Source organism: Amphibalanus amphitrite, unplaced genomic scaffold (assembly GCF_019059575.1).
Source record: "Amphibalanus amphitrite isolate SeventyFive unplaced genomic scaffold, NRLGWU_Aamphi_draft 001518F_arrow, whole genome shotgun sequence".
Classification (NCBI taxonomy): domain Eukaryota; kingdom Metazoa; phylum Arthropoda; class Thecostraca; order Balanomorpha; family Balanidae; genus Amphibalanus; species Amphibalanus amphitrite.
The window spans coordinates 68,633-95,997 of NW_024883011.1; the positions used below are offsets into that span (position 1 = coordinate 68,633).

The 27,365-nt window shown below is 46.7% G+C and overlaps 1 protein-coding gene across 1 annotated transcript in view; it reads right to left on the bottom strand.

Annotated features, from left to right (window-relative positions):
• The window catches only part of LOC122373577 (optomotor-blind protein-like), a 63,234-nt gene that overhangs the window by 33,185 nt on the left and 2,684 nt on the right, over window positions 1-27,365 (bottom strand). Inside the window, exons 2-6 of the mRNA XM_043351791.1 lie at window positions 16,323-17,460; window positions 10,749-10,865; window positions 8,876-9,038; window positions 8,268-8,429; window positions 7,937-8,004 (exon numbers count right to left, since the gene is read on the bottom strand). Coding sequence (XP_043207726.1) covers window positions 7,937-8,004; window positions 8,268-8,429; window positions 8,876-9,038; window positions 10,749-10,865; window positions 16,323-17,460 — 1,648 coding nt within the window. The remainder of the gene's footprint in view (window positions 1-7,936; window positions 8,005-8,267; window positions 8,430-8,875; window positions 9,039-10,748; window positions 10,866-16,322; window positions 17,461-27,365) is intronic.

Here is a 27,365-nt window from a genome sequence, read left to right on the forward strand (position 1 = left end):
ATGCATTTAGGCCAGGTCGGGTCAGGTCAGGTCAGGTCAGGTCAACCAGTAAGGGTATTCGTAGTAGGTGGCAACCGCCTCTGACAGCTTCGCAACATGTTACGAGGGCACCAAACCTACTTCGTAAATGTTCATATGGCTGCTAAATTCGAATTCAGCTCCTAAAACTGGCCTAGAAACATGTAAAACTCGAAAAAGTGAACCGAGGTCATCAGAGGTCAATGACCTGACCTGACTTTCCGGTGACCTTGACACCCACCCTAATGCATGGAAGCAAGATCATATCCCATGTTTGAACGCTTAAAACCACGAAAAGACTGAAAACCCGCCGCTAATGCGAGCCGACATACGCCGAATCGGGATTCCGGCCAAACATGGTCTCGAAAAGTAGGTCGCAGGTCAAAGGTCATTAAGGTCAGGGTCATGACAATTTCAGGGTGGGTGTCAAATTGATTAACGCGAGGGTACTGAAAGTTTCGTCGCGATCGGCCGCTTTTTACGCGAGTTATTCGCGAAAAACCGAGGGAGGGGGTCCGTTCGACCCCCCCCCCTCTATACGGGCGAGGGTTAAGTTGATCTCACCCGAAGAAAAAGTATACCATTCGACACGCCTGAGCTAGACAAACACGATGCTGCTAAAATCGCGGATCTGCGATCATTTTTAGCGAAGTTATTTACCAAAAACCGAACCTGTGCCTTGGGCCACTTGACCTGACCTCCGAAGTCATCGGCTGACCCTGGTCCTTAAATCGGAGACCAATCGCTGCATTTCGTAACGACGCACACGATCGTTTCTTTCGTGAGGCTCTAGCTCAATTAGGGGCGAATCGGCGAAAGGGGTTGTTTCCTCACCTCTAACCCCCAACGTCCCCTCGGTATTCAGAAAACCTGAAGGTCCGGTGAGGGTTAAAACGTTTCTCCTGAACGAGGAAGAAATGTGTAAGTCAAAGCTCTATAGACGTCCTGTAAAAGTGGCCATAATAATAAATTCGTTAGAAATAAAATAAGATGCTTTTTAAACTTCCTCATATAACCCGCGCCCCGCTGGGCTATTCAGCCATACGCGCCCTGCTGGGGGGGGGGGGGGCAGATTCTGCCCCCCTGTCTAACTTCCGAACCGATGGTCGTAGAAAGACGGGGAAAACGGCAATCGAAAGCTCTCAACAAGGCGAATCTTAAGAGCCCAAATTTTTTTGCTTAAGTAGGTCAGAGGTCAGGTCAAGGTCAGGTCAAGGATACAAAATGCAAGTTTCTACAGTATCGGCCTTGCACCGTAGTTGCCGAAGAATGGACTGAGACTGATTGCCCAAAACGTGTTCTTAGACTACCAAGACAATATTCGTTGCACACAATGTCATTCAAAGGTCAAGGTCAAGGTCAGGTCAGGTCAGGTCAGGTCACCAAAAACAAAATATAGAAAAGGGCATGTGCGACACATGTTTTATGGGTCATTTTACTCATGGAATTCAATAGGCACACTCAATAAGTGATATGGACCACCTCTGGATGAATTTCAGGTCGAGGTCAGGTCAAGGTCAGGTCAAGTGAGGTCAAATTTGGAAGTTGGTTATTAAGGCCTAAAAAATAGTCTATCCGATGCAGTTTTTCACGCCGAATCGAATGGTGCTATTTTCATTTCCGTACGAGGTCTAGAACTTCCAAAAAAATCATTTTTCAAATTTTTTGTGTGTCGCGACGTCATAAAATTTTGAATAACTCCCACATTTTTGAACCGATTCTTCTAAAAATTGGTATGTAGGTGCACATAGACCACTTCTTTGACATATATTCCGGTTTTTTCGATTAACTTAAAATTTTGGATTTTATAAATATTTTCCCAAAAAAGGCAGTTTTTTGGAAAAATTTTGGCCAAAATCCAAAATTTTCAAAAAACCGAGATAGCCATTTGATAGACAAAGTAGAATCACGTATAACCTTTTTTGTTACGTCTTGATTCCTTTAAAAATGAAGAAGTTAGCGGCGTTTGAAATTTTGCCGTTTTTTAGGTGAAAATGGCGAACATGACGTCACTGAAACGTCAATTTCTCAAAAATTTTCCGACGGATTTCGCTCAAATTTTCAGGGAACGTGCCAAATTGATGTATGATAAGGTACTGAAAGTTTGACGTCGCTGGCGTAACGCGTTTAGAAGTTATTGGCGAAAAACGGGAGGGGGGGCAGATTCTGCCCCCCCCCCCAGCGGGGCGCGGGATAAAATCGGGTGCTGGGACCAATCTTATAAACGCTTTAGAATGGACAGGGTGTCACTGGCTAAAGTTTGGGTGCAGAAAACGGCTATTACCTAAATGCATAATGGTTTTCATGCATTTCAGTCAATTGTATATTGTCGGTCCCAGTGGCCGAGCTAAAAAAAAAATCGGTAGTGTTTTGTATCTTTTACGCCCTAAGAAACTACACCATCTATCGAAGTGGGCGGGCTTATTTGAATGGGAGGGCGCATTATGCACGAATCGTGTGCTTTCCTTTATTTTGGACTGTATTTTACCACATCCACTGCTGGTATCACTATTAATATTATCTAATGCCGTGAATACGACAGCATTCCATTTATAAGATTGGGCCAATGGAGTCGCGCCCCGCGAGCTCGGTTTTCCGCTGGGCCGCTACAGGCCAGGAAGTCGGTCTTCGCCTGAGGGCAGGACAAAGGTCAGCGAGGGAGCGCGGGGTCAGCCAGGTATCGCCAAGTGCCGAGCGAAAGCCGCTCCCTCCCCTCTCTTCCCATCTTCTCCCCTCCCCACCTCGGTATAGATGGGGAGGGACCGAACTGCCAATGACATGCGAGCGGTCAAGGCCGCTCGCGCGGCAGCGACCCTGGCGGCCGGGTGCCGCAACTGGGATTCAGCCAAGTTACCGATTCGCCTCCTGTGGGAGAGCCAAACCAGGGGACATACTTTTTAGATATACTGTACACCAGACTGCTATGGACACTTTTCCAAGTTGGTGGGGCAAATAACCTAATGTATGTCTTGGTTTGAGTCGTTTGATTGAGTTGATTGATTCCTTTCATTGTCGCGTTTGAGTCGATTGAATCAATTCCCGAAAACTGCTCTGACTTGATTGATTTGATTGGTTTCCCAAATTTGTCGTGATTGAATTGAATGCTATTGATTGAGTCGTATACAACCCTGATAGAGCTACAGGTCACAGTGGAGAGGTTTGCTGCAATGCTGTGCGCGGAGGATGTGAAGCGCGTGGTGAACCATTTGCGTCAGCGGGCCGAAATATGTGTCCGAAAGCGAGGCGATACAGTTCAAAATCCATGAACGGTACCTAAATGCGAGTGAAGTGTATTTTGACTGGGGTATTTTCCATAACGCGAGTGACTGGGGGGGGGGGGGCTCTCCAGAGCATCCCCCCTCCTATCTCCGAAACTACTGGGCCGATCGTCAAAATTCAAACGGTGTTTGATAGCCCTGAAAAAACTGTCGAACGAAACCTATTTTCATTGACCTCGAGGTCACCGATGACGTCACAGGTCAGGTCAAATAAAAAATTATCGACATTTTTGCTAGTTCACAATCTAGGCTCTGACCGCCGGCTGACAAGTCCGATTAGGCTCATTTTTAGTTTACGCACTCCGTGATAGATGCCTTAGATACCCTGAGGGTAACGAACTTTTACTTCAAATTATTAAGGTCAAGGCCAGGTCATCCTAGGTCACGAAAATTGTATATCATGTATCGGTCACGTGACGCATGTTTTATGGTCCATTTTACTCGTAGATTTCGAAAATAGTGTCGTTTGTGTCATTTGAGGTCATTGTCAGCTGAATTTACCGGAGGTCAAGTCAGGTCAGAAAAGGTCAAATTTTGAAAACGTAATTTTTCAACAAAAAAGGTGCCTATCAGATGCAGTTTGAGCTCAGAAACACGACGGTTCCATTTATATTGCTGTACGGCGTCAAAAACGTACTGAAAAATGGATTTGAAAAATATATAATTGTAAAATTTTGACAATATTGCGAATAACTTGGCTATTTTTAAAGATATTGGACTAAAACTTGCTAGTGTAGTTCATCAGAGTGTGTTCTATCACATATATTAGGTACGGTTGTTGCGAAAAATGACTATTTTTCCAAATTTTCAAAATTTTGAAAATTCGAGATAGCAGTTTGATAGCTACGTGTATTTGTATTCCAATCATGCAAAGAAAATGGATTTAGCTTAAAAACTGAGCTCTTGAGAGCGTTTGCCGTAATTCAATATTTTGCATCAAAATCGGCCGACATGACGTCATTCTGACGTCATTTCCGGCCAAACTGTGGTAGCTAGAAAGTTGAAATTTTAACACAAGGTGTCAAATTGATGCCGCTGAGGGTATCGCAAGTTTCGTGTCGATCCGTCAAACGGTTTAGAAGATATTTCTGAAAAACGGGAGGGGGCTCTGTAGAGCCCTCCCCCAGTCATGCGCGGGTTAACAAATTGCCAAACTCTCGACAGCTTACTTTCACGATCTAGAAAACTTCGTTGTGGATCATATTACCGGCGTTGAAAATCGGCGTGGATCATATTACCTCACTGCTCAAACTACCCCAGTTTCCCCTACGGATGACGAGATGCAAGAAATTCCAATTCACTGCATCAGTTTGCATAGATTCATTATACTCGTAGGGTACATTAAAGGAAAATAATATTCACAGTGACATGGTCTACCAATGTTATATTAATCCAATGCAATTAATCGCTGTCGCTACTTGGTCTTTTTTTGTAGCGTTCTTGACCCTGAAAGCCTAGGGCGTGATCCAGCTAATGCATTACGCTGAAGACGCTCTCCGATAACTAAAGACACATCTATAAATATGTGAAGTGAGTCGGAGGCGTCGCACAAGTGCGTACAAACAGGGCACGTGGCGAAAACAAATCAAACCCATGTAGCCGGCACAGTTTGGAGTTCGCCCCAAGATAGTGTCGGCGCTCGCACTTTCATGTGTGTCGGCGCTGTAGACACATGCTCATCCTGCGATAGCCCAGCGGCGTCAGGCCACTTAGACTTAGTACCCGCTAATGTATCCCAAAGCCTCGGCAAACAGAAGCTCAGTGACTGGTCAGAGTTGCGTCGCCTGTCGGACAGACAGTGGATTATTGGCGGACATTGGATTGGCGGTTGGGAGGTGAGAATCTATAGAGTGAGTGGCGGTTGGACTTGAGTGTCCGATGCAGACAAAAGGTGGCCGGATGTCGAGAGCGACTGCCCATGACTCCGGGGGTGCAGTCAGGACGACGAGTCCACAAAATTGACTACTGGAGGCGCTAGGGAGTTGGAGTCAGAAGTTTCCGTGAAGATGATCAGGGAAACACCGGCTTTCCTGATTTCTTTCCTCGTCTCTCGACATCTCCTACACTACAATGGTGGAAATATCGTCACCGAACTTTAAGAAGATGCTCCTTTCAACATCAGTCTTACTTATGCTTATCTTAAGGATATTTTAGGAGTTATGAAAGCTAGCCGAACATGACTTAAGAATAAGACTTGAGTGGCGTGGAGTTACCTATGCCATTTCAGGCTTATGTTAGTTATGTAGACATATGGCTTCAGAGAAAGAACACAGCCATCGGGAATATGCATTTTAATCACTGCCAGCACGTGTATGTAATATGTATGCATTTATCATGTACGAATGGCTAATAATAAAAAAAATACTTTGAAAAAAATACCTGTGATAAAACAATATATCTTGTGGACCTTTTTATCGGTATTTGTTTGCTGACCTACAACAGTTGCCACCCTCTGCTGTAGTGCCCGGTAGCCGGAAGCAGCATGAGGTGGCAAAAGTGCCATGTCACTGATAATTGCTTTTCCTCAGTCCTTCCTTGACCTGTCGTTTCAGATCGGTCAATTGTGTAAGCAGCAATAGGCGACAGAGCAACGGGATCCAATGATCATTCAATATGATCGTATTTGTTCCGCTGCCCAAATCTGTGCCGTGCACTTGACAGCACTACCGGAGCGGTGACGGCCGGGCTGCCGGGAGCTATCTGCCGAGCAGCCGTTCCACACTCTCTCATGACGCGGCCGGCCAAGGTGCTGTTTTTGTCCGGCCGACGGCTATCAGCGATAGAATTGTCGGCGGCGGCGGCTGCGCGGGGCGCCACTCGTCGCCGCCTTTGTTCTCTGGTGCAGCGGCAGCCGGCCGCGCCGCGCTCAAACACTGATTGCCACGAGAGCTTAATTCATTTGTCGGCCGGCCGGCTGGAGTGTGCGGCTATCTGGCGGTCAGCGGCGCCGCCGGCCGTGCCAACAGTACTGTCAGTCGGCCGCGCCGCTATCGCCGCGCTCGGTCAACAAGCGGCCATCGCGGCGCACCGGCAGCGCCAGATACGCCACCGGCGCGCCGGCACCGCCGACGCACCGAACCCGATGAATGTGTCATTACCGCGAACTGAGCTGTCAAAGGTGTCAGAAAACATCGGGACAACGGCAGCCGGCGCTCACAACGGGCGCTTTCTTCACCCGGTACTCGGTGGAAAGGCCAACAGCGGCCTTCACACGTTACAACGGAGCACAACGAGCCTTTGATGACTCAGATCTTTCCTGTGAGGATGTTGAACGAGAATGACGCGTCGAGAGGGGACAACTATCACCGACTGGTCAGTAGCGGCAAGCCGATAGCGAAACTGACAACTCATCTTCACCATAGATGCATTTGATGTGTAGGCAATGCAGAAGTCATCATGCACTTATAAGTCATGCACTTATATAACTGAAATGTGATAAGCGTTACTAAAAAGCTTGATTGAATAAACAGTAGCTGACGACATCAATGGTTTCATATAATATTCAGAGTTTGAGTAGTTTGGGTAAAACCCAAAGGGTCGCCGGTTTTAACCCTCGCCGGCACAGGGGGGGGGGGGGGGTGATGCAACCCCCTAAGGTTTTTCGCGAATAACTCGCGTAAAAAGCGGCCGATCGCGACAAAACTTTCAGTACCCTCGCATTGATCAATTTCACACGTTCCCTGAAAATTTCATGACCCTGACCCCAATGACCTTTGACCTGTGACCTCTTTTCCGTGACCATGTTTGGCCGAAATCGCGATTCGGCGTATGTCGGCTCGCATTAGCCGCGCGTTTGCAAGCTTTTCGTGGTTTCAAACGTTCAAACATGTGATTTTATGTTGCTCCCGTACATTAGGGTGGGTGTCAAGGTCACCTGAAGGTCAGGTCAGGTCATTGACCTTTGGTGACCTCGGGTGACCTCGGCTCACTTTTTCGAGTTTTACATGTTTCTAGGCTAGTTTTTGGAGCTGAATTCGAATTTAGCAACCATTTGAACATTTACGAAGTAGTTTTGGTGCCTTCGTAACATGTTACGAAGCTGTCAGAGGCGGTTGACACGTATTACGAATACCCGTCACAACCCCTACCGGTTGACCTGACCTGACCTGACCCGACCTGGTCTAAATGCTTAAAAACATCATTTCTGATCAAAACTAACACGATATTCGTGATCAGCACCCCGGAAAACCACCTAGCAGCCACACTTTACGACTTTCTAACAGGTCCCGATTTTCCCGGTTTTCGGGTCATTGACCTGACTTGGAAGGTCACCCGATGACCTAGGACCTTAAAATTGGGTATCATCGGCTTCCTCTCGTGACGGGCAACACGCTCGTTTTTTTCCCGCGAAGCTCTAGCTCGATCAGGGGCCAAACGCGAGGGGGGGGTCGTACCAACCCCCCCCCCCCCTTGTGCCGTCGAAGGACGCAAAATGGCCGATGCCGGCGAGGGTTAAGTAGAGAAGTAGCGAATGAATTAACGCATGGTTGGGCGCAAAATGACCACCGCAGTCGACGCGCCTGTAAACCCTAATACACAAACAAACAAGAATTAGCGCATGATCTAGCCCGCAATATTCACATATCCATCATCCAATCGCTGAGCGGCGCCCCCCCCCCCCCATCTCCCCAAGAACTGACCGTTTGCTGGCGGGGATGTCTCGGAAACCCTTGGCGAACGGGTTGCTAGCGATCTTCAGACGTGTTATCTGCGAATGATACGAGTATATAAATTTCGGCTATAACCTACAGAAAATCCATCATGAGCAACACAATACGTTGAACACGCAACGTAGCATACACAATATATGTTTTGGTCAGTTTTGGTATCCATACATTCATCGGCTCACGGCTGTACGTACACAAAACTGTGCGATTGTCGCTAGCTCATGCAAATAAAGCATGCAATTTACGCACAAATCCATGGAAACCAGACATCTAATACAGTATCAGATCAGCGACAAACATTCACCTCTTGGTTTTGATAGGCTGTGACCGTAATGAACTCTGTCTCCCGGAAGGAGAAGGTCAGTGACCTGCGTAGGTCAATCTGCTCTTCAACGGGGGTCACAAGGTCGTTTGTCCACTGCACGTGAACACGAGGCCGGTACTTCTGCATGGAATGCAGAGAAATCTGAAAGAGAATGGCAATGCGCTAGAAGGATACAAACTTATCCAATGGCATATTCTTAAAAGTCAATAAATTCGCTTACTTTTGATCTTCAAACAATGGTTAAAATTCAACCCATATCTTTGGCTTCAGAGTTCGCGTAGTCATGGTCAACCGTTCCCATGATCCTATGTCGTGCACGTGCGGAGCCCTCCCTCTGGTAAATGACATTTCAAGCTTTATTACAATTTCTATAATTATGAATGTCTGTCGGTACTGTCGCTAAGCATCATGGTCGTTGCAAAAGAGCCTCACACTAGTGCCGGGTGCAGTCTGCCCCTGCACCGGGTGCACCCTTTGAAATGTGTCGAGTGTGCAATATCACTGTACTGGGTGCATTCTCACCAGTGCCCGGTGCACCCTCTCGCTGAGCTGGGTGCACCCTCACCTGTGCCGGGCTGCACTCTCACCTGCGCTGGGCTACACGCGACCCTCCTGTTGGTCAGTTTCAGTTTGTCGAAAGCGACGATGCCCTGAGACGTCCAGAGTCGGCCCAGGGCCGGTGAGTCGGGATGGACGTACCGACTGGGGCCGATGACTGAGTCGCCAGGGCCGGCCACCGCCCACTCCGAGCTGGGGTCATCCGAATGGGTAGTCATTATTCAATCGCCACGCAATTTAATAATGTGGATCGCTCATGAATGTAAAATACAATAGGACAGATACAGGTCAGCAAGAGAGTCCTCTCAACCGGCCACCACCCAGTCAGTTAGTTATACATAATTAGAAAGCCGGTACCAAACCAAATATCAACTAAAACTAAGCCAAACACCAAAATCAAGCCAACTTCTGAAGTGAAAATACTTGTTCGAACGGAACGGATGCATGGATGACGAAGCGATATTTGGGAAGCGAGTCACACATTGTAGCAGAACTGGTTAGCAGTTGACTGGCTTGGCAAAAATATAAAAAGAACCTAAAGAAAACCTTCTCTGTTACATAACATTTTATTCGTCTAACCAAAGATGTATTTTGTGTAACGGGCCCTTGCTAAACTTTTCCATTTAGGTAGATGCGCATAATCGTTAGAGTATTGGATAATTTCGTATGTGACATTGTGCACTGCGCCCATGTGCTGTTTAGTTTATATATTGCCTCGAAGTCGCACAATATCTGTTTTACGTAGATAGCAATCAGTTTTCATAATAGTGGAGAACCTTAGCGACGTATCCATAATCGGGGATGATAATTGATAGCAACGAATGAAATGCGAATAATCATGCAACGGTTAAATTCTCAAAACTGCACCAGCAGTTTATGTCAAAGGAAGGTCACCGTTCAGCAATTTGACGTATTGCGCCCATTCTGCATCATGGGTCGGGATGACTTGCGGAATATGACAGATCCGTTCAGAGGACGAAATCAAAGGTCAGTGGCTCACGCCTCACATTTCTGACCTTAGCGTCAGGCCGAGGGTCTGTCACTTCAGAGTTCAGATAGATAGCAGCTTGTCACCATTTCGCCATCGTCACAACCATGATCAACTGCAAAATGGAATTGAAACATTGCGCAACCTTGTATAATTCGTAAGCGGTAATCAGGGTCCATCGATGTGGAATTGGCGTGCATTGACTATCAGCAGCGGCCACATTTACCCTGTGTAGTGATTCGATTATTAGCTTTTTCGATTCTTGCAAATCGATATCGCAACATGTTTAAAGGGACCCTCCCACCTTAACATTAGTTTTGAGTTGAGATAGCCAAGTTTGCGGCCAGGCTCAGAAACCACCATTTATCCTGGTCGCAACCCCCGCAGCTATATGGTGTTCAAGAAATTTCTTCCCTTTACTTGCAGGGTGGGACCAGCGTGGTCCCTATCTCTTAACCATTACGGGAATCTGATGACGTCATCAGGCTTTCGAACGTCCGTCATTAAGTTTGACTAAAACGTTTTGTAGCACGCGGTGGTATATGCTATTTGCGCGCAACATCTGCCGCAAACGCCGCACTTTTAAAATAAAGTCGCTAGAAACAGCGGAGATCCCAAAAAAGTAAACAAAAGTACAAGTCTAATATCTTGAAAACCGGTGAGTGTTTTTCGGTGAAATTTGGTAGATATTCGTTTTCGCTCTTTCTGAACCGAGCGACATCACTTTCATGCCATTTCATAAACTTTTTTGAAGGTGGGAGGGTCCCTTTAAAATCACCCAAAATTTGCACGGTTTCAGGCATGTGGTATGTTGTTTCCGCTACCAGAAACCCGCGACTATCAACGCCGGTGGATTATCAAACGGTTGATCTCATGGCCGTACGAGCACCAACTGCAATATCTGGCTCTCCCACCTGTGGTAGATGTAGCGGTAGCGCTTGTCGTCCACCGGCACAATGTCCATGTAGACGATGTACGAGTCAGACGGCTTCAGACCGTGCAGACGCACCTTCACAGTTGGGAACATGCGTCTGAAACGACCCCGGGAAGCAGTGCTTGGTAAAAACTGCTCTCCAAGCCAAGCATGTGCTCTGTGCTGTATTGACGTGTAAAACAGCAGCAACAGTCAACAACCAAAAGGTGGATAATTGCCAACTTTTAGCGGTTGGCCCGTGGACACATAGTGAAACACGTATGTCATCAGTCATGCATACATATGGCGGACCAAATGGATAAAAATGACCCACTTTTCCGTTAGATCGGTGCCCTTCGTCTGAATCAGTCATGGTCTTGCTCAAGTCTTGCTGCTGGCAGCCCAGGGGGGGGGGGGAGTAGGTCCCAGCTCCTAAGACGACACCTATTTTTAAGCACTGCACTTGGCGTACGAAAAGAAATGATACTATGGCGTGACGCCATAGTATCAGTGGTGGTTTCCCCCTCCCCTCTCTAACCTCGGTGGGGTCCGCTATTTTGTCCAGCCAACCGGCCGTGGGAGCCCAATTCGAAATGTTGCCACCACTCGTTAGTATATGCTGCCAATGGGCTTTGCGGTAGTGGTTTTTCTACAAATTAAAAAGCAACTAACGATATGAGCCATTGAACGACATGAATCTACGATGTTTTACCAATGACGACGTGCCGTCAGCCCAAAACATTCCAAACCGTGTCTCACGCTCACTCCACAGACCCTACGCTTCCATTCATGAAACTGATATGAAGCCGCATGCGGCGGTTCGGTCCGGTTTGTTTCCGACCCCCCGCGCCGGCCGACACCACACCTGGCTCAGCGCCGCCACTAAAAACCTAATTGAGCCCCCCGCGGCTGGCGCGGCCGATCGGCGAGTTATGCTGATGGCCGCCGGTCGGCCGAGCGGCGCGATCTACCGGCGTGGCGCGGCGTGAATAACGCGCTGAGACGATGGGCGGCGCAGCGGGGCGGCTGTGGCGCGGCCCGAGTGGGGAGCGGCAGGTCGGGGCGAACCCGGCATCGCCCGGTGGTGCCGGCGCTATACAGCTCAGGCCGGTAGGATTGCAGTCCCCAACTGCCCGAGAAGACTTTTCGTCAATCTTCGAGCGTATCCCAGAGGCCACGGCTGGAGTTGTTTGAACCGCCGGGTCTGTCATGTACTCACAGTGTGTTAACCCTCGCATGTGTAGGGGGGGGGGTCGGATGGACCCCCCCCATGGTTTTTCGCGAATAACTCGCGTAAAAAGCGGCCGATCGCGACGAAACTTTCAGTACCCTCGCATTGATCAATTTTACACCTACCCTGAAAATTTCATGACCCTGACCCAAATGACCTTTGACCTGTGACCTCTTTTCCGAGACCATGTTTGGCCGGAATCGCGATTTCGCGTATGTCGGCTCGCACTAGCCGCGTGTTTGCAAGCTTTTCGTGGTTTCAAACGTTCAAACATGTGATTTGATGTTACTCCCGTGTGTGTCAAGGTCACCTGAAGGTCAGGTCAGGTCATTGACCTTTGGTGACCTCGGGTGACCTCGGGTCACTTTTTCGAGTTTTACATGTTTCTAGGCTAGTTTTTGGAGCTGAATTCGAATTTAGCAACCATTTGAACATTTACGAAGTAGTTTTGGTGACTTCGTAACATGTTATGAAGCTGTCAGAGGCGGTTGACACGTACTACGAATACCCGTCACGACGCCTACTGGTTGACCTGACCTGACCTGACCCGACCTGGTCTAAATGCTTCAAGACATCATCTGTGATCAAAACTAACACGATATTCGTGATCAGCACCCCGAAAAAACCCCTTAGCAGCCACACTTTACGACTTTCCAACAGGTCCCGATTTTCCCGACTTTGGGTCATTGACCTGACCTGGAAGGTCAACCAATGACCTAGGACCTTAAAATTGGGTATCATCGGCTTCCTCTCGTCACGGGCAGCACGCTCGTTTTTTCCGCGAAGCTCTAGCTCGATCAGGGGCCAAACGGCAAGGGGGGGGGGTCCAACCGACCCCCCCCCCCCCTACACATTAGAAGCTGGCAAACGCCGCACACATGCGAGGGTTAAAATAACATTGGAGATCAATTTAATCGAACCTTTTGACACGTTGGGCAGTCGACATCTGACATTTCATTCATGAGCTGCTAGCGTTGAACGCAACATTTTCCTGAAACTTGGCAGCGTTTGCATTTGCGAATATAGGCGTTAGCAGAGAAAATTGAACGAAAGGGAAACGGCACTGTGTCTACTGTGAACTGTCTAAGCAATATGTCCAAAAATGATGACCAAACAGTAAAAGTTCAGTTGTCCAAGCGATTCATGTGTCAGTCAACCAGTGGTGTATCCAGGGGGAGGCCAGGAGACCATGGCCTCCCCCTTTGACTTCAGACAAGCAAGTGGGTGCTCTGGGCCACTTGAGTGCTCCAGGAGAAACGATCTTGCAGGGCCTGATCCGAAGTACTGTCCCAAGCATATATTAGTCAAACCGCGTTCAAACTATCTTAATTTGCCATTTGAGGGCCCTCAGAGGCTGAGGTCGAGCCCCCAAAGGCTAGCGTGGGGTCCTCAGGGGCCGCTTTGGCGGTGCCTAAAAACTCGGCATTCTAAAAAAGAATGCCAAGTTTGAAGTTTGAATATTGCCAACATGCCAAGGGGAAGTTGGCAAAGAACCGCATTCGGGCGTGGGTTAAAGGTAGTGTGCCAGCTTTCCTGGACCGTATGGAGTTAATGGCCCAGATAAAGAGAACCGGATTTTTAGAACTTATCCATACCTTCAAAACTAATGGAAACGTCTTAAATTCTTCAAATTTTGAGTACCCCAGTGCGAAATTCGCCCCGACGGGTTGTCGGTCGTACCCCAACCACATTTCACACCACTATAAACAATAAATGCACACACTGAAATCGCTATTACCGATAGGCTCATCCAATCAAGTTTCGATAAACCCCTTCATCATCATCTCCTGCGGTTTCGAACACGCCTGTTAGGTGGTGCGGTAGACCGCGCCCAAAGCCAGGGCCCCGGTAACGTGAGGCAGCCGAGTCGGGGCAGCGTGCGCTGACCCAAGCCGGGGCCGCGCGTCCTCCCGGTGTCATGTGATAGCCCGGGGCTGCCCGCGGGGATGCGGTAGACCGCGCCCACAGCCGCGGCCCCGGCTTGGGTCATCGCACGCTGCCCCGACTCGGCTACCTCACGTTACCTGGGCCCTGGCTTTGGGCGCGGCTTCTGCTCATACTTTGTGGTGCGGTGGTAGTGCGTCGGGCCGCGCGCTCTGACTTCGGCCAAGAAAAATGCGTCAGCTGATCATTGTCATTTCTGCCACTTTCATGTGGTGAGATGGGGTCATAACTTTAGAGACGGCTGTTTCATATCAATTATTTTACAGAAAATAATATTTCAAACCATAAATTAATGTTCGACAGCCAAATTAAAGAAACAATACCAATACAGGCTTACAGTTTAAATTCGACATTGTGTTGTCTACGATTAGACAGCTGATAACTCATTCCCGTACGTCGTAACTCTAATGACCTTTGCTTATTGTCACATGTGCGCCGCATTCGTGATTGTTGCCGACGCCTGTTTGCAGGTCAGCCCACTATAATTGTTATACATGTCGAAAAACCGATAAACTTTTAGGCGAAAAAAAACACTATTTTAGGCCCATTTTTGATTTTTTTGCGATATTAGGTAAAAACAGAAGCTTCTTATCCTAAGAAAAATAAAATGGGAAATCATTCGAAGGTGGTACGCTACCTTTAACCCGCGCGGGGCTGGGGTCTCCAGCCGAACGCGCGGGGCTGGGGGGGGGGGTAAATTTTACCCCCCCCCTGTTATCTCCCGAACTAATGGTCCGATTTGGAAAATTCAAACGCCAATCGAAAGCTCTCATCACGAACTACTAAAAACATGTACTTAATTTAAAGTTTGAGGTCAAGGTCAAGGTCAGGTCAAGGGTACAAATTGCAAGTTTCTACAGTATCGGCCATGCACCGTAGTTGCCGAAGAATGGAGTCATGGACTGAGACTGATCGCCCAAAACGTGTTCTTAGGCTACCAAGACAATATTCGTTGCATACAATATCATTCAGAGGTCAAGGTCAAGGTCAGGTCAGGTCAGGTCAGGTCAGGTCACCAAAAACAAAATATAGAAAAGGGCATGTGCGACACATGTTTTATGGGTCATTTTACTCATAGAATTCAATAGGCACACTCAATAAGTGATATGGACCACCTCTGGATGAATTTCAGGTCGAGGTCAGGTCAAGGTCAGGTCAAGTGAGGTCAAATTTTGAAGTTGGTTGTTAAGGCCTAAAAAGGTGTCTATCTGATGCAGTTTTTCACGGCGAATCGAATGGTGCTATTTTTGTTACCGTACGAGGTCTAGAACTTCCAAAAAAGTCATTTTTCAAAAAATTTGTGTGTCGTGACGTCATAAAATTTTGAATAACTCCCACATTTTTGAACCGATTCTTCTAAAATTTGGTATGTAGGTGCACATAGACCACTTCTCTGACATATATTCCGGTTTTTTTGATAGACTCAAAATTTTGGATTTTATAATGATTTTCCAAAAAAAATCAGTTTTTTGAAAAATTTCAGGCCAAAATCCAAAATTTTCAAAAAACCGAGATAGCCATTTGATAGACAAAGTAAAGTTACGTATAACCTTTTTTGTTACGTCTTGATTCCTTTAAAAATGAAGATGTTAGCGGCGTTTGAACTTTTGCCGTTTTTGAGGCGAAAATGGCGAACATGACGTCACTAAAACGTCAATTTCTCAAAAATTTTCCGACGGATTTCGCTCAAATTTTCAGGGAACGTGTCAAATTGATGTAAGAAAAGGTACTGAAAGTTTGGCGGCGCTGCGCGCCGCCGTTTTTGAGATATCGCAAAAATTCGCGAGGGGGGGTAAAATTTACCCCCCCCCCAGCCCCGCGCGGGTTAAGTATGCTACTACTGGGACCCCTAAGGCAAGGATGGGGCATCTAGAGCAGGTTTGGCCTCCCCTTTTCAAGATCCTGGATACGCCACTGCAGTCAACTTAACTTTTTACAAATCGCACCAGCAGTTAGGCTTGCTTCCATGACTTGCTTTAAAAGAAAAACATTGAATATGCAAGTAGTTGCAGGCTTCTTTTCAACGACCTACCGATAACAACATGTTAGCCGAAAAACAGGCCATGCTGACCGCCACGAAAAGCAAAAATACCAATTGCTTTGTCCTGAGTTCAACGGACGACCTCTGGCGTCCGAGTACTAGCGCAATGGTTGGTTTCAAATTTTGAGCAAATAACTTCGGATTCGGAAAAAGGTCGGATTTAGATAACGTATACAAATTTAGACAATGTAGACATCGAATTAAGCACCTTTCCCTTATTTGTCTAAGCCTCGCCGAAAAGTTTCTGCGTTTTCATTGAGAAAGTTCAGATTAGCTGTTAAAAATATTAGCCTATGTGATCATTATTGAATCCCTAAAGAAGCATACCACGCGGTCACCCTCGACGTTCCGAAACTCACCTGCCCATTTTGGTGATGATCATCTCAGTACCGTGTTCGTGGAACTCCAGCCACAGATCTCTGGAGCAGAGTTCCGCTGTGATGCCCAGCGCCGCCAGACTGGGGTCCTTGGGCTCCTCATGCGCCGCTCCCATCCCGCCAGGAAACCGGGGAACCGGGTCTCGTGATGTCGTCGGGGGCTCTGGCTTTACTGGGGCCACGTCTCGCCCCGCTACCGGGGTCGACTCAGCAGGAGTCACTCGGTCCGGCTCATGCCCTGTCTTTGGCGACATGTCAGCAAATGGCGACCACGGAGGGAGTCGTGCCTGCTCCGCTGAAGATGTTGAAGTCGTCCTTTTCTGCTCAGACATTTGACTAGACGTGCTCTGCTGGGGAGGGCACTCGGACGGCACTGGCTGACTCGACATTCCGCCTGATCTGGGGGCTGCGAAGGCACTGAGATCCTCATGCTCATCATCGTCACCGCTTCCCGTTCCGGAGTCGGATGCACCCTCTTCTGTGCCTCGAGCTGGACTTGGGCTCATCCTTCGGCGGGCGCCTGGCGAGCTTGGTGATCGGACGAAGGAACATGATCCCGGATTCGATTGCAGGTGCCTGGAAGAATCAACGGCAGGGTCCATAGCTGGGTCTGTGGCTGGGTTTGAACATGTGGTAAAGGTGGCAGAGGCAGCGTGCCTGGGGGGCACCCGGTCGTTCAGACCACCGTCATCACCCGGGGTAGTAGAGTGGCTCGAGACTGGGATACCCGAACTGTGATCACTTGGCTGCAAAACGTTCGGACTTCCGCAGGATATCAATCCTTGATTTGCTGTAGTGCTGGAGAAGAGGTCATCCTTCCGTAGAGTGTTTTGTGTACCGGTCACTTTTCCGAGATGGTCTGACGGCGCAGCGAATTCACTCCAGTCAGAGGGTGATCTGTTGAACCGTGCTGGCAGCTGGTTGACTTCATTTGACCCGATGCCTCGTGTTGTGATAGTATTTGGAGACCAACTGCTTCTCCCGTCCGCCGGACTCTGTGTCGCTCTAGCTGATAATGCTGGCTGAACTTGACCTCCAAATGGGGCATACATTGCATGGTTGAAAATAGTACCAGCTTCTGCAAGGCCATCGGTGGGATTTTGAAGAACGTAGTTTTCATCTGAAATGGAAATGCACATAATTAAGAATCGATGTTTACGAGCGAGCGCGAAACGTGAAGCGAGTCTTTTTCAATATAACGGAAAAATCTCAGTATGAGCGGCTCGGCCCGGCCCGACCCGGCCTGTAACGCTTGAGAGCTAGGCTTATAACTCAGCAACCGTGGACACTACAGCAAATCCGCAGGATTGACCTGCGGTCTTTTTTATTGGGTAGCCCCATCCCTTCTCCCCCGTAACTGGCTATTCTTGATGCATCTAGGTGGCCGTCGTGGCACGTGTCACGTGAAAAGCTAAGTTAAATTGTTCTGCTGAAGTAGCGATTTTGAGAGGCCTATATCTCGGCAAACGCTAGGGTAATTGACTTACGGTAATTTTTGTAGGGAAGTTGCATCCTTTCTGTCAAACATCGGGTACTCTAATGCATGTGGGTCACCCTCACTGCACGTGGAAACTGCAGAAGGAAGAAATGCCAAGTTTGTTCCCATTATAATAACTCGGGAATTACTGGGGCGATTTCGCTAAAACTTGGGCATGTAGATATAGCATTTGCATTGCGCCAGGCATTGCATTCCCGTGTTTACGGTTAGGGTGCTACTGCATGTGCGCACGCGCAGGGGGCGTCTCCAGATCTCGAGAACGGCTGGGCCGATTGCGCTCAAATTTGGTAAGCGGTTAGGGACCAGTTGGTGAGATGCCGTAAAAAGTCACTTTGGTTCCATTTTGCACGTGCGCACGTGGAGGGTGCCGATTCCAGATATCGTACATCCTTCTCTGGATCTCGGGTAACCCCATCGTGATCGGAGCAGGCTCCTGTGCGGTGGGACGACCGTTTATACGGCTGTGTGGCCTGTTCCACGGAATGGGCTAAACCATTGTGATGCATGAATTCAGCACTACCATCATGCAGCATGATGGTATTCACCCAGACCAAAGTCCCCTACCCTAACCCTTAATATCCTGTCGGCCCTGCAATGGCCTCGGTCGATCAAAATATGGGCATAACATATGAAAACAACCAAAGAAATAAAAAGGCAGTTCAAAAACGGCACTGTTGATAAAGGAGCAATTGCAAAATAAATATCTTGGTCGACATGGGACACACTAGAGTTCTGTAGACGGTTGTCATCCCAGATTTATGATTGCAAATTATCACGCGCAGTGGAAGGGTTCCGAGAACTTCTCCCAGTGGAAAGGGGGTGAATGTCGCCCTTCCCCTAAGATCTTAACTACTATGGAAGCTAAAAAGACTAAATTCAAGGGGTGGGTGGGGGTGGTGGGGAACTCGACTGTGCGTTAATTTCATGACATCAGATCAAAATCGTCAATGTCAAATGAGGACAAATAAGGTAAAGTTTACCACAAGAGGGACTAACTATTTTTTGTTTACACTCCCATAACTCAAAAAGCTACCCGCTACCGGCCAGTTTTCTTATTTATTTCACTAAACGACAGCACATAATTTTTCAAAATACATTACGAATTTCTATTCAGTCCAATCACTCTGCCAAGACGCATGGGCGGCGCCACCGGGGGGGGGGGGGGACGGGGGGACAGGTCCCCCGCTATCGAAAGTTAGGGGGTACAGTACCCCCCTATCGGCGAGGCCCGTTCAATAGTTGATAATAATGCATTATAGAGCTATCCGTCGCATTTAATGCATCGTTGGTTAATCAAGGCAGGTTCTGAATAAAGATTGCTGTTGGGATGCATCGCAGGGGGTCCTGGCCATCTGCAAAAGGTGTGGAGCTGTGATGCCTGCAGTAGTTATAAGGTGATCGGCAGGGCCTCGGGGATCGTGCCCCCTTTTTGGGGCGCCAGGCAGGGTTATTACTTATTACCTCCCCACCCCACTGCCAAGTGCCAGACCCCATTGCCGATAAAACCAAGTTCACTGAAATTCCATAGATTTCCGTTACTATATGGAAAATTTTCCATTCCTATTTAGTCAAATTCAAGCATGGCAGTTCTACCACAGGAACCATTTGAAATCTATGCCATTTAACCCCAGCACTTGTGGGGAGAAGTGTTCGGATAGATCACAGGCAGGATCAAAAAAGCACGCAGTAGCCCAAGACCTTATAATTGGATATAGCATCGGCTCCCTCTCGTCAAGGGGTTCGATAGCACTCATTTTTTCTGCAAAACTAAGTTCGGTCGGCGGCCGAACGGCTGGGGGTCTAATCGAGCCCCCCATCCCTCCCCTTCTTACGTCAGCGGCTGTAAAAATGCCATTACCAGCTGTTGAAACATGGCAGTTGCTTTTGCATGAGTGCACGAAAGGGTTTTAGGTCCGTGATGCGTGAAAGGTTCTACATGAAAATTGAGATACGCCAGCTTGTCAAATTGTGCTCACTGTGGTGCGCTCGGTTTTACCTTGACTAGTCTTTGAATTCTGGGGTGAAACAGACCAGTCAAGAAACCTGTTCCATAAGGAGAGCCACTAATGCTAAAGAGATTCGGGATGAGGTTTCCAGGATGACCTTCATTACCTCCCAAAGGGGGTGCCCCGCCATTTGGCAATCCCTGCTGTAGTTGTTACGATTGGAGGGTGAATATGAGAACGATGCAGGTCGTGCCAGCTCGATCATGACGAACACAATGGTGCCGACATCACAGCTCTACTGCCATTTTTGACGAAGTTAATCAACAAGGACCGGAATCCTATACCCTGGGGCATTTCACCTGCAGAGGTCGCCGGACCTGAGACCCTTTCACTCAATTTTTTTTTTTCAACGGTGCATGCGCTCGTTTTTCCCGCGAAGCTCTTGGCAAGTAAAATCCATCAGAAAGTGTGATCAAATAACGGCTGGTGACCTTCCATGACCTAGCATGGCCTTTTGAGTGACCACCGATGACATGACCACTGACGGCTAGCCATTAGCTGCACCCTGCCCGTTGCATATGGATCAGGTGGTGATGTCATGATTCTGAAATTATATTGCAGTTTTGGCGCACTTAAGGATAACACCAAACATAAGGATGGTGTGGATTACGACGAGATTTCTTACACTGTTAGCTCGCGACTTGTGTTTCTACATTGGGGGTTCTGGTACAAGATGTTTGGGCCTTTCGGGTAACCGGCCCACGGGCACGGTCTCGCGATGTCGGGATTTTTTCTGCGGTTAGTGAAAGTGTTTGCATTTTTGTTTTGTGTTATTTCAATCGGATCATGTATGTCACGCATAAGGCCTACGGATATAACGGCACAACGTGCGCGTAGTACCAGGGATACTTTTTGTTTGACGAATTGCTCTCAGGCCGGCGACGACGGTGGTATAGCGCTATATCATTGCCCTTGCCTGACTTCGGAGGGCATCGAGATGATAATACGACAACTTACGGGCGGCGATAGGAGGTCTGGAAGGTTAAGGGAAAAATAAATTAAACTCAAAATGCTTAAAGTAGTATCGTTAAATGTGAATGGATTGAGGACACATGAAAGAGGACCAAATAGGCGAAAGATGTTTACCTGGCTCAAAAAGAAAAATGCAGACATATACATGCTACAAGAAACTCATTCAGAGGAGAGAGATTCTGCAAGGTGGTTAAACGAATGGGGGGGAGATGGATATTTTGCACACGGCGACATAAGGAGCAGGGGTGTGTGCATTTTACTGAGACCGGGGGCAGCCATACAGATGAAACTTGTAGAAGCAGATCCCAACGGAAGGTATCTCATAGTAGACATAGAGACTCAAGGTGTATCTATGACTTTAGTGACCCTATATGGACCAAACATCGATGATCCGAAGTTTTATGAGAATTTGCACGCAAAATTGAACGAACATCAAATCGATGAATTAGTAATAGGGGGTGACTTTAATTTTGGATTTGACAGGAACTTAGATAGAAAAACCTCCGGTAGGGATGTTTCTAATAATGATCGTTGCAAAAGAGCTGTCGAGCAAATTATGAATGAATATAATGTTATAGACATATGGAGGGAGCAAAATCCATTTAAACGTGATTACACATACATTCGTCAAAATGGTAGAAGCAGGTCTCGGATAGATTTTTTCCTTGTGAGTGAATCAGTGTTGTATGGGGATGGTAAAACGGAAGCGAGAATAGTTGACGGTTTTTTGGCAGATCATAGAATGGTTGTGTTGGAGATGCAGGTTACGGGAAGCGAGATAGGAAAATCTTACTGGAAGTGTAAAAGAGATCTCATTAAAGACAGACAATTTCAAGATATGGTTAAAGCACGAGTACCGATGATAATTGCGGACAATGACACGATAGGCACTCCCAGAACTTTGTTACTGGAGACAACTTTATGCGTTTTACGAGGTGATATTATTAAGTATGCAGCCACCCAAAAAAAGCAGAGAGAGCAAGAGTTTAAGCAGCTCGATGAAGAGATAAACTACATGAGCAATTTAGATACTTTAGATGAGGATGATAAGGATAGGTTAGAACTGAAAAGAGCTCAGCTGGAAAGTCTGGTAAGCAAAATGACTGATAAAAACATGTGGAACGCGAAAATTCGGTGGCGTATGCACGCAGAGCGAGGTACGAAATACTTTCATGGTTTGCCTGTGAGAAGTGCTGCACATAACGTTTGTAAAGCTATGGTCATGTCAAATTATGGCACAAAGAGAGGAGAAGTCACCGTAGACCGGGATGAAATATTGCAGGAATGCCGGACATTTTTTGCAAAGCTTTATGATTCGGAGCACGTTGAGCAGTGCTACACCAATTTTTTGAACGACACTGCCTCACTGTCAGAGAGACAACGGGACGGGTGTGAAAGTCGTTTTGATTCGAGGGAGTTAGAGCAAGCACTGTTTTCAATGAAGAATGGTAGCTCTCCGGGACCATGCGGGTATACTGCTGAATTTTTTAAAACGTTCTGGTCAGAATTCAGGGTTTTGATTACACAAGCCGTAAACGAGATCTTAGATACAGGTAAAATGCCCGGAGAGATGAAAAAAAGTATAACTATACTGATCCCGAAGAGAGGTAAAGATAGGAGGCACGTTGAAAATCTAAGACCGATCAGTCTATTAAATGTTCTTTACAAATTAATAACGAAAGCGATTGCTTTACGGGTGAGGAATGTGATTAAGGACTTGATTCATGAAGACCAAACTGGGTTTATACAAGGGAGATACATTGGTGAAAATGTCAGATTAATTCTGGATACTATACAACAGTGTAAAGAGAATAAGATTTCTGCTTTACTCTTGGCATGTGATATGCAAAAAGCGTACGATAGCGTGAGCTGGTCTTATCTCAAAGAGGTAGTTCGAAGGAACGGGTTTGGACCAAATTTCCAAAAGTGGATAGATATACTGTATACCGATCTGCCTGAACATTACCCTACGGCTAGAGTCCAAGTAAACGGCTTTTTGTCTGAGCCGTATGTGATTAAAAGGGGACTACGGCAAGGCTGCCCACTGAGTTGTTACCTGTTTTTGTTGTGTATAGAGCCCCTCATTCGCACATTACGAAATAACGATGAGGTCAAGGGGGTGGACCTGTCGGGCTCCATCACTGTGAAGGTTACAGCTTACGCTGATGATCTTACGGTATTTTTGGACGGAACAACGAACTCACTCAGACAGTGTATAGCGACCTTCGATAGTTTTGAAGCAGTGTCTGGATTGAAGTTAAATAAACATAAAACCCACTGCACGTGGATTGGCAATGAATCACAGACAAAAGACTTCATTTGCGAAGAAATTGGCTTGAAATGGACGAGGGAGCCGATCGAGATTTTAGGCTTGCTAATTGATACCGAACTCCAGGAGGATATCTTGCAGAAAAATTATACAAATAAGATTGATAAATTGCAACAACGTCTTAACCCGTGGCTGCAAAGAGGATTGACGCCATATGGCAAGATCCATTTGGTCAAATCTGTCGCATTGTCGCAATTAATTTACGTAATGTCTGTACTCCCACAACCAAGAGCCGATATGATCAAACGTATAGATGATATTATTTTCCAGTTCATTTGGAGCAAGAAAAGAGCTAGGGTTAAGAAAGAAGTTCTCAAAATGGAATACAAAAAAGGAGGCCTAAAGGTGCCAGATGTTTTGACGGTAGTAAAAAGTCTGAAGATTGGATGGGTCAAACGATATCTCGACAAAGATAATGTTTCTAGTTGGAAAAAGGTTATAAGCCCAGTTTTGACGGTTAACGGCGATGTCAGTATATTCCAATGCAACCCTGACCTAAGACAGGTACAGGGGCGCGTGAGTAATAGTTTTTGGAGAGAAACCGTATTAGCCTGGCGAGAAGTAGCTACAAAAGAATCCCTAACAGCTGGCGATGTGCTTAATGAAGTGATATGGTTCAATAGAAATATACGAATAGAGAAAATTCAGGGGATAAGGAGAAGTGTATACATTGCTAAGGGAATGGTCAAAGTGAGCGATTTGTACGATTACGATAGACATCGAATGTTGTCTGCAAATGAGTTGGCATTAAAGTACGACTTACACCCATTACCATGTCAATCGTTGATTAGGACAATCCCCGAGAATTGGCGTGAACTGCTGAACGTAGAGGAGCCTATCACAAGGGTCAGAAATAAGGTCACGCAAGAACTATTAGAAACAAAGAAAGTAGTAAGATGGGCGTATCTGAAAATTATCAGAGAAAATCAGGCGAAGCCGATTGCATGCATTAAGTGGCAGGAAGAACTGGGGTTACCAGCAACTTATGATTGGGATAGAGCATTTAACTTTGTGTACGCAATTAGTGAAGATCGAAAGTTAAGATGGTTGCAATATCAGTGTTTACATCGTTTCTTACCCACGAATAAGCGTCTGTATATGTATGGCCTAAGTGAAACAAACAAGTGTCGGAGTTGTCCAATGTATCAAGAATCTATTGGACATCTTTTTTGGCATTGTCAGGTAGTGGCGAGTTTCTGGCGTCAGTTGAAGGACAGATTCAGGGTAAGAGAGGAGCTGTCTCTACAACAGATAATATGCGGGGTCGAAGGCGAAGCTCACTTTGTTGATCGCTTAAATCTACTGATTTTGGTAGCCAAACAGTATATTTGGAATTGTAGAGTTAGTAACCGACCGGTAACCTTCCAGACCTTTATCAGCACGCTGCAACAGTACAGTCTTATGGAAAAGCATGTGGCGCAAATAAATGACAAAATGGATAGATATGATGCCCTGTGGAGGGTCACGAATGCCGTTATTAGTTGATCCGAACTGCTTACGTATGTCGTCACTTTTATTTGGGTTCGTTTGCTTATTTTTTTCTTTTCTTTTTTGCTTTGTTTGGTTTTGTGTTTTGTGTTTTTTGTTAAAAGGTCTGTTAGTAAAGCTGTTAAGCTATGTGTGTCATATTATGTTGTAATTTTGTATGTAATGTTTGTGTGCGTTTGTTTTGCGTGGTTAATGGTGGTCAAATGATCAAATAAATGGCTAGAAGTTGAAAAAAAAAACGGCTGGTGACCTTCCATGACCTAGCATGGCCTTTTGAGTGACCACCGATGACATGACCACTGACGGCTAGCCATTAGCTGCACCCTGCCCGTTGCATATGGATCAGGTGGTGATGTCATGATTCTGAAATTATATTGCAGTTTTGGCGCACTTGTCAGAGCAGAAGACATTCCCACTTTTCCTCCATGACTATATGATGGTGAAGCCCTGAAGCTGACCAGACGTAAGATCGAAAATTTGAAAGTACGAAACGTAAGAATAGCTAGCACTGCTACTCATACCTAAGCAATTCGCAGCTTGTAGGAAACCAGCTTTGAGTTGGCAAGACTGCAAATTTTGATTAAGAGGCAAGGATGCTTGAAAAGGTGATCGATCTTAGGTGTCCTAGGATAAGTTTGGAAACGGGATGCACCATTCGATGTGTTTTGGGCCTTGCCAAGTTTCGCGGCGTTACGTGCCTCGTTTTTTTTTTGCATACACGATCAGTATCTACTTTTGGGATTTTCGATTTTCGGTCCCCGCCCCCCCCCCCCTATCGAAAACCCGTGGCGCCGCCCCTGGCTAAGAGTAAAATGCCCTCCGGTTGAGGTGGGGATCAGCCAACGCGGGAAGCCGTTCAGACACATTTTTATGTTTATCATCCTCGTAAGTCGTAACCCACAATTCTACCGGCTGATTTTCGCATATATGTGACCATAACATTACCTTTACACTACATTTCTAAGCCTTCACAGATATTTTGACGCGAAGCGGTACTGGCAGCGGGACTGGCAGGACGGAACCGTCCGGCACCTGCACAGTCTATCAGCCAGGCGGCGAGTAGCAGCCGGCGCCGGCCGACGCGCTTCTGCGGGCAAAATGTTTGACTTTACACGGTACACCCGTGTTAGTAGAAAAGTTGTGGACCGATTTAGTTATCGCTTTCACGGTAAAATGTGCAGTTTAATTTTAGGCAGGTACTGAAACTTAAACGTCAATAGAATATTACGGCATGGTTCATTTGCGAAAAACAGGAGAAGTTGGCGAAATTCGCCCCTGCACCCCGTTCAACTGCGCGTGCCATAGCTCTTTTTGCGGTTGTTAAAATAAGCCACTCCGGTGGCCATTTTGTTATTCGCTAATCAAAAATGGCTATTCCATTCACAAAAACAAAACAGCAGATAAAATGCTTAGCTGTTCATGAGAAACGTAAAAAAGCAAAGCTTTCCCATGAAAACTTAAAAACTGTTATCGAGCGTAATTAAGTAAGCTCGAAGACACTTAAGCCTTGATGACGTAAGGCTTTATTATTTTCGGTCTGTTCTGTATTATTTATCAAGTTCATATGGCGTCATAAATGCTTTCCTTTGCGCAAACTTGAATTTGAAAGCAATAGTTTGGAATCCCGTAAAGTGCGAAGGATATCGCACGTGTGCTGCGTTTACCTTTATTGTATAGCCATGTAGAGCTATACCTATTGTCCATCTTTTTAACCAAAGTTGTTTTAGTAAAAGGTTTGAAATACGTTAATTCTGCGATTCCGTCCAAATGTATAAGAGGCCATTCAAATGTGCTAACCCCTTAGTATGTGCTACAGACTCTGATATCAAATATTACCGAATTAAGGCACTTATCGAAATTGCCTGTGCCCAGCCCGAGCCAGGGAACTCAAGCTGGCAATTTCAACTCAAAGTAAAGGTGGGATGCCACTTTAAAAGAAACATTTGAAAGCAGTCGGTCTCGTCGTGTTCGAGAACCAGACTCAGAATGAGCATATTCGCTGTTACTCTTAAATTGCTCAATTGACATCCTGTCGGCGTGCCAGTTGCGTTCTGGATTCATGTAAAGTTCGGGTGCAATTATTTTGTACGTTTTCAATACGTGAGGGTGAATTACAGTGGCGTGCACGGTCATTTCAGCCGCTTTATATGAAAAAAAAGTTGCAGGCACTGAGGTGCACGCGCTTGATGCAAGCGATTTATAATATATTGGAAATTGGAATAGCCATTTCATGACAGCCGTGCCATTTCATAGTCATTTCATGTCTGTTCCAGCCGTACGGGGTTCAGTAGCGACTCAAACCAACTCCCAGGCTCCTGCTACTGCACTGGTAACTCCATGTTCCAACTTCCGACAAGTGATACGATATAAGCGTGAAATAAATCAGTGGAGATCTGTCAAAATTTCAGGGGGGGGGGTCCAGGCTGGGCAGATGGAGGCGGGCTGGATGCAGTACCATTGACTAACATAGCAGTAATTCGTTTTCAGGGGGGTCCTGACTCCCGACCCCCCCCCCCGATATCTCCACCTCTGGCTAGGAATGAGAAAGCCCATCAAAATTTGCTATTGCACTAACGTTTGTAGTTGTGGTCCTTCCCCTCGCGGCCGAAGGGAAGGGGTGCTGCCCCTATACGTTTTTTCGCACTTGCTCGGAACACGCTGGGGACAGAGAGCTGACAATTTACATACATGACTCTTGATTCAAGTTGGAATTTACGATATTAACCGCATGT